The 8,247-nt window shown below is 48.6% G+C and overlaps 1 protein-coding gene across 1 annotated transcript; it reads right to left on the bottom strand.

Moving 5' to 3' along the window:
* Positions 1-3,403: 3,403 nt before the first annotated feature.
* Mrgprd (MAS related GPR family member D) lies at positions 3,404-4,366 on the bottom strand. Its single transcript, XM_005351971.1, has one exon. The coding sequence runs from the start codon at positions 4,364-4,366 to the stop codon at positions 3,404-3,406; it is 963 nt and encodes a 320-aa protein (XP_005352028.1).
* Positions 4,367-8,247: the final 3,881 nt, after the last annotated feature.

Raw genomic sequence — 8,247 nt, 5'->3', positions numbered from 1 at the left:
TCCCTGTAGCATCTACTGTACTTAGTGCTGGGAACTGCTGAGAGGTCTGGGCTGTGACTAAAGCTCCCATCTGTCTCGCGGCACTATGTGGCCAGACCCATGCGCCTCTGGCCTCTCTCTTACAGTGCGATGGAAACCATTCAGGCCACTTCTGGACCTGGATCAAGAACAAGTGCAGGCCAGCTTGCAATCCCAGCTGCTCTGGAGGCAGAGGCAGGAAGATTATATATGGGGCCCTTTTTGGTATCCTGTTAAATTAAGCTAACTCTACTCAAACTCTGCTAGTCTAGCTACTGTCACCCAAACTAATAGTTTAGAGTTGAAAATCACTAACAGGCAGGCACACCTGCCTAATGACCTTCATCCAGAGGTGAGCAGATCCTCTGTCTAATAAGCTATGAAACAGGTTTAAAACATAGGGGAAGTCCAGCTGTGTTTGTTGTTGTTGTCAAACCTAGGCACTGGAGGAACAGAAGCCTCAGTTTACAGCCAGGCTGTGGTGGCGCACACCTTTAATCCCGGCACTCAGCTTGCAGAGGCAGGAGGATCTCTGTGAGTTCAAGGCCAGTCTGATTTACAGAGTGAGTTCCAGGACAGCCAGGGCTATACAGAGACACCCTGTCTAGAAAAACCAAAGAGCAAAGACAAGACTGAGCCCCCATGTCAGAGTGTGACCTCCTGGTCGCTCTGTTGGTGGGAGGAAGGCAGCGGCCTGCGCTGGAGTATAAGGCCGATGATTTTGTGCTGGCGTCAGGCTATGCAAAGTCGTGAGGTAAACTTGCCTCTCCGTCTCCACGTTTCTCATGGCTCAAGGCTTGTCTGAACAACAGAGGGAGACCCCATCTTCAACAAAGAGTGAGAAGGAGCTGTAATCCCAGCACTCAGGAGGCTGAAACAGGAGGATTACACAGTTAAGGCCAGCCTGGGCTACATACCAGTCGTCTAGCTGGGGCTACATAGCAAGGCTCGGTCTCAAAACAAAAAGTAAAAAAGAAGGCTGAACCTTCATGGTGGCGCACAACCATCTGTAACTCCAGTTCCAGGGGATCTGACGCCCTCTTCTAGCCTCCACAGGCACTGGGCACACCCATGGTACACAGGCATATAGGCAAAAACACCGTACACAATAAAATTAAATGATTTTTTTGGAGGGGGTAATCCTTGCTGGAGGGCATTGAGACAGGGTCTTTCTACAGAGTCTTGGTTTGTCCTGGAACTCACTGTGTAGACAAGGCCTGCCGAGGATTAAAGGCCTGCAGGGCCCAAATAACCCTTTAAAAAAAAAAGGACAGAGGCTCACTGTTGGCGATCAAGCCAGGTATGCAATACCCCTTGATCTGATTCCAAGGGGAATCTTTTTCTCAATTTCAGGGGGAAAACTCAAAAAACTCAAACCAAACAAACCCCACATGCTAAACAATCCAGGGAGATTCCAGGAAGGGTTCCTAGGCCAATAACTGGGCTGAAGTGGCCACTAAGTTGCCCTTCAATTGGAGGGCAGTGGCTGGAGACTGTTTACTGAATAGTGTGGAAGGCAATACCCAAGATTCAAAGGCTGCAATTAGGTCAGAAACACAGAGGTCTTTTTGTGTCTTTTGTTTTGTTCTTCTTTTCTGTTGTCTTTTATTGCTAATTACACGTAAGAATCATACAGGTTTATGGGGTCCAAGGTGCCATTTCAATGCATATATATACACAATGGGGTGACCAGCATTTCTGTCATCTCAAACATGGTACACTGGCCTTTGCTAAAGCCTTCCAGATCCTATTGACTCAGGCTCCCTGCTGTCCCTGCCTCCCGCAGAGCTTTGTCTGTTCAGCAACCTCTTTCCATCTTGCCCTTCTCTCCTTCCTCCCAGCCTCTGACTGCCAGGTTCTGTCCTTTGCTGCTATAAGGCCAACCGGTGCAGGCATCTTGGGGGAAAGCCTATGGGCCTGTCAGGGAGCTAGGGATACAAGAGGACCACAGGTCAAGTCAGAGCCTGCGGGCGGGCCAGGGGTCAAGTGGAGGACGAGGGCAGTGAGATGTGGGTCAGAGGCGGTGACACAGCTGGCTGACATGTGGAGTTCTGTTCACTGGTTATCAGTCACCACCATTGCCACCATGACCAAGCAGTTGTAAGCTCCCCCAGAGAACTTCATGAAGAAGCCTGTGGGGGTCCTCTCAAGAAGAGGGTGGGAGAGTCTGAGACTCCTTCCCCTCTTCCTGTGCCCCCCCTCCGCTGGAGATAACCCCACTCCAGCTGCTCTTGGTTTGGGGAGATGCTATCATGAGGAGGGTAGACGGTTAGTAAGGGAGCCCTCTCTCTGCACAGCCTCTGAGGGTTGTCATCCATGCTAGGATGGGACTTTTCAGAGATGTTGCTGTTTTAGGGTCGCCTACATTTTTATCAGTAACCTCTGACCCACACTTCTGTGAGCCAATAACTCACTGGATCATCAGACTGGGATTGGATGAGATTGTTCCTTGGTCTGTCATCAGTGCCCCGTCTGGGATGTATAGATGTGTGTCCATGTCACCCCAGGAAAAGTCACACAATCTGCTGCAGGCACACTCAATGACAAGTGCATCAGAGCTAGCGCTTTGAGCACGGAGTAATGTCACCAGTATACTCCCAAGTCCAAGGTACTGTGTTATTTAGCTTTAACTGTCAACCCAACACAACCTAGAATCACTTAGGGAGAAAGCCTCAGTGAAGAATTAACTAGATCAGGTTAGCTTATGGGCATGTCTCTGAGGGATTGTCTTGATTGTTGATTGACACAGGAAGACCCACCTCACTGTGGGCAACACCATTCCCTAGGCAGAGAGTTCTGGACAGACTAAGAGAGAAAAAAGCTAGCTGAGAGTAAGCAAGCAGGGATGGATAAATGCATTTGCTTGCTCTCTCTCTCTCTCTCTTTCTTTTTTCGTCATGACATGACGTCACTATCTGCCTTAATTCTTGCCTTGATTTCCCTGAAATGATGGGTTGTGATCTGCAGTTGTAAGTCAAATAAACTGTTTTTTTCCCATGTTGCTTTTTGTCAGGGAATTTCTAACAACAACTGAAATCAAAGTAGGATTGATGCCACCTCAAAAAGATAAGGTGGCTAGGATTGTTCTTTTCCACCCACATGAGAAGCTGTCTCCACCTGGAGACTCTATTTCCCAGACAACCTTGTACAAAATGGAGTTTAAAGCTAGGATCTGTGTCTAAACAGGTGAAATGGAAAAAAATGTTGCCTCATCTCCCAGTTTAGATTAGGAACACAACGTGACAGTGGTGAGCCCTTTGGCATAGAGGAAAGTGACCCCAAATGGTGAGCTGCAAGACCTTTGGGGTCACCCACTGAAGGCCAGCGGGATACTCATAGGGAAAGGCTGGGAGGGGCTGGCAGGGAGGCCTTAGGTGGGCTGCCTTCAGACTTCATCATTGATGCACATGGATGGTGTTTCCCTGCCCTCTGGCTCAGGTTCATCCCGAAGTGCCCGCCCCAGCACAGCACCCAGGGAGTCCTGCAGCCGGTGGCTCTTCTGGCTACCCACAAGGAAGTAGATGACTGGGTTGGCGCTGCTGCTCAAGCACGAAGAGAAGCGTGACAAGCAGACATACAGGGAGACCACATTCTGTGGCAGCTCCTCCCAGTAGAGAAAGAACCAGTAGAAGCCCAGGGGCAGCGAGCAGGTGAGGAACACGAAGACAGAAGCCAGGATGACCACAAACAGCCGACGGGGCCGCCGTCTCCGCAGCAGGGTGTTCTTCCGTACCCGGATGAGGAGTATGGTGCTGGACAGGATCATGATGGGCATGAAAAGCCCCAGGATAATACCACTGACCACCATGTCCATCATGAAGCACAGCTCCTTACTGGGATGCCAGAACTGGACGCAGAAAAATGAAGCCAAGAAGTTCATCAGCAGGGCCAGTACCCAGAGCACACCACACACTGCCGCTGACAGGTGCTGGGGCCGGTGGCACTTATACCAGATAGGGAAAAGCACGGAGAGGCAGCGCTGGGTGCTGATGGCCGTCAGCAAGCTCAGGCCGGCAGTGTAGGCAAAGTACTTGATTCTCCTCACCCCCTCATAGATTTTGGTGGAGGTGCTGGCTGGGAGCAGGAGCCCTGTTTCCAGGCTGAGCATGGACGCCATGCAGAACAGGAAGAGGAGGTCAGCCACCGCCAGGTTGAGAACATACACACAGAACGGGGACCTCTGCACACGGAAGCTCAGCAGCCAAGTCACCACGCTGTTGCCTGCCATGCCCAAAACACAGGTAACCATGGCAAGAAATGTCACCGAAAAGTAGACCCAGGTCACAGAGTCCATGTTGGGGCTGAAGGTCAGACCTGAGGCCGGGCTGCTCTTGCTAATGTCGTTCATTCATAAGGAAGGAAAAGGGACCTGGGTTACATTCTGTGTTGCTGGACCGTTGGACCTGTGAGAATGCTGAAATTTTCCTTCAGGCATCCCCAGGCTCCCACTGTGACTGAATCCGGCAAAGGACCAGACAGACACCTGCCTGCCTGCTAAATACACTCCTCAGGTTCCACTCCCTCCCGGCCTGAGTGTCTTTTTTTTTGTTGAGACAGGGTCTCATGTAGCTCAAGCTGGCCTCAGACTCCCTGTGTAGCTGAGGAGGAGCTTGAATTCCTGATCCCCCTGCCTCAGCTTCCCAAGTGCTGGCATTAAAACTGTATAGCATCACACCCAGTGTAGTGTCATTGTTTTTTAAAAAGTTATTTTCATTTTACGTATGTGGGTGTTTTGCCTGCGTGTATGTAGTGTATTACATGAATGCGGTGCCATTGGAGGCCAGAAGGCTATTGGTTCCACCGGAACTGAAGTTATCACGGTGAGTTATCATGTGGGTGCTGAGGACCAAACCCAGTCCTCTGCAAGAACAAGTGCTCTTGACCAGTGAACCATCTCTCCAGCTTTTTTTTCCTCATCCTCTCCCTTTTCCTAGTTTGATATGGCTTTCTCCTCCCTCCCTCCCTCTTTCTTTCTTTCTTTCTTTCTTTCTTTCTTTCTTTCTTTCTTTCTTTCTTTCTTTCTTTTTCTGAAACAGGGTATCATATAACCCAAGCTAGTTTAGGAGTCCTGATTCTCCTGCTTCTACCTTCCCGTTGCTGGGTAAGGCATGTGTCTCTGCACCTGACCATGACCTGATTCTGTTCCAGGTACCTTTGTCTCCACTCATGGATGAAATTGCCACTCGCTGTGCTCCTGCTTCTGCTTTTGTCTGTCGTTATTGCAATTAAAAAACGGGTTGGAGGTGTGGCTGTTCCTCTGCCTCCTGAGCAGTCTGTGCCCTGCAAGACCTGCTGTCTTTGAAGGCTTGGCAGAAGGCAAAACCATCTGGTCATTGCTGTGTGTGGGACTGGACGTTCAGAGCTCCAAAGCGAAGTTCTAGATCCAATTGTTTGTGTATTAGGACTATTCAGGCATCATCTCTGCTTGAGAGCCATTGCTTAGAGTGTGCCATTTGTTAATATCAAAATACTCTTGCCCTCTGGGTTCCCACTTGTCAGTATAAAATTTGCTGTAGTACTCTCCTAGAGTCTCAGAACATTTTAAGATTTATTTTTCATTTTTATTTTACTTATGGGTATATATCTGAGTGTGTGTAAGACATGTCTGTGGGTGCTCATGAAGACCAGGAGGGGTTGTCAAATCCCCTCACACTGGAGTTACAAATGGTTGTGAGCTCCCTGTCACTCTCGGGTCCTATTTAAGAGCAGGCAGCAGTCTTAACCGCAGAGCCATCTCTCCAGCCCCACCCACTATTGAATTTTTGAGATGCATTCTCATTATGTAGCCTTGGCTGGTTTGGAATTTACTATAAATCAGACTAGCCTCAGACTTAAAGGAATCCCCCTGCCTCTGCCTTCCGACTGCTGGGATCAAGGCATGCACCACCTACCCAGGGACTCAGGATTTTTAAAGCCACAGTTTTCTGCCATTTTTTTTTTAATTTGCTTGTTTTCTTTCTTACTTTGCCAGAGGTTTGTTTTTCAAGAACTCTTTATAAAACATTTTCTTTTACATTCAGTTGTTTTCTTCTTGTGTGGGGTGGTGTCATGTATTTGGGGGGGTCACAGGTGAAACTTCCAGGGGATGTTCTCTCCTTCCACAATGTGGGTTGTCAGGGTCAAGAGGTGGGGGGACTTCCTACCCTTCATAGAACTCTCTAGACAGAGAGAGACAGAGAGACCGAGAGAGACGCAAGTGCTTCACTATACGTGCCTCGGCAGGTCTGTGTTGAAGTCTGTTCTTTCCTCTGACCATGTAAATCCTGGGATTGAACTTAAGCTAGCACACTGTGCAGCAAGCCCCTTAACCCTGGAGCCACTCCACTGGCCCAGCCTCAGACTCTCTGAAGCCATTGGGTTTGTGGTCACTGTCACAGCAATCACAGGGAGCACCTGCTGCAAAAGCAGAGTGCAACGTTTGTCACGGCCACACAGCTGCACTTCTGGAGGTTGCCCCTGAGCTGGGGAGAGGGGAGAATGTGCCCACACCAGTGAGCCCAGCAGCAGGCACAGTGGGGATGTGAGAGTGGGTAGAGCCACCCTCAATGGCCTTCCCTTCCTAGGTCTTGGTCAGGGCCTGTGGGTGCCTGTTGGACTCTTGTGGAACCATGGATCACTCAGCTTTTGGGGGCCTATAGGCTAACTTTGGGGTTCTTCTAAGAACTTTGAACCTGAGGCAGAGCTGAGAACCACCCTGATCCATGCAAGCTGCTGCTCTCCTAGCAGAGGGTGAATATGCCTCCGGGAGACACTCCAGGAAGAATGGGATACTGCTTGTGTTGTGAAAGTGCCACCATGTCCCTGGGATATTTGTCCTTCTGACCTGGGAATGGTCCCTGCTGCCCTGTCCCTTGGCTCTGACAAGCTGATAGCACTGAACTTCCCTTTAGATACAAGTGCCATGTTGTTCATTCCTTAGCTGTTGAGCTTCAAATAAATATTTCTGATTTTTTCCTGGCCTCTCTCTAATTGCTGTTGTTATACACACACACACACACACACACACATACACACACCACACTTACACACACCACACACACATTCACATACACACCACACACACAGTCACACACACTACACAAATTCGCACACCACACTTACATCACACACATATATTCACATACACACATTCACACACCATATATACTCACACACACTCACACATACATTCATACCATACCACGTTCACACACACCACACAGACACACACACACAATCCGCTGAGCTTGTTCACTGTTGTTTGCATGTAAGTGATTTGGGGTCTGATCACTTGGTGTCAGACAATCCATCAATGGGCTCCTCCCTTGGGGAAAGTGTTTTTCTCTCTCAGCATCCCTTAGATGCCTGTAGTTCTTTGTCTAGAGATGGGGCCCCAGAGACTTCCCCTTCCCACGTTAGCATGTCTACTGGTATCTGCCTTGTTCACTTCTTTTTTAGACAGTCATATGGCTGAGGTATCATGGTTGAAGCATTCCTAATAATATTTCTGATTTTAAATTTTTCTGGGCCATAGTAAACAAACAAATAAATTTTGAAAGCATTTTCTTGTGCTGAGGACACGATTCACTGGCAAAGCAATTGCCAGCATGCAGGCAGCTCTGGAGCCATGCTGGAGTGGTAGTGTATGCTTGTAATCCTAAAACTTGTAAGACTGAGACAGGGGGATCACTAGTTTGAGACTAGTGTGGGCTTCTTATAGATTTCCAGGCTTTGGGCTGGAGAGATGGCTCAGTTGTTAAAGATTAGGCTCACAACCAAAACCAGAATTCCAGGTCTGGGTTACATAGTCCAGGTCTCAAAGAACAAAATAGAATAAAATAGCAAAGAGAAGGGAAAGAAAGAAGAGAGAAAAGGAAGAAAGAAAAAGTGAGAAGAAAGGAAAGAGCCTGGCATGTGGCTCGGTGGGCGATGTGTTTGCCTGACATGCTCAAAGCCTTGGGTTCCACGCCGGACTTACAAAAAAGCTGGGTGTGATGGTTCCCAGCTGTCATCCTAGCACTTAGAAGGTGGAATCAAGAGGATTAGAAGTTCAAGGTCATCCTTTGCTACTCGGGAGTTTGAGTCTAGCCTGGGCTATATGAGATCTTGTCTCAAAACAAACAACAGTATTTTCTCTGTTCCCAGCCTTATGCTCCAAAATGAGACTGAGTTTAGAATTCATTTTGACATTGGAATCTCTCTCTCTCTCTCTCTCTCTCTCTCTCTCTCTCTCTCTCTCTCTCTCTCTCT

The sequence above is a fragment of the Microtus ochrogaster genome, chromosome 8 (genome assembly GCF_000317375.1).
Source record: "Microtus ochrogaster isolate Prairie Vole_2 chromosome 8, MicOch1.0, whole genome shotgun sequence".
Lineage (NCBI taxonomy): Eukaryota > Metazoa > Chordata > Mammalia > Rodentia > Cricetidae > Microtus > Microtus ochrogaster.
This window is presented reverse-complemented; position numbering and strand designations above follow the sequence as displayed.

Bases quoted from the DNA above. Each gene is read 5' to 3' on its own strand.
- Mrgprd (XM_005351971.1), bottom strand. From the start codon at position 4,366: ATGAACGACATTAGCAAGAGCAGCCCGGCCTCAGGTCTGACCTTCAGC.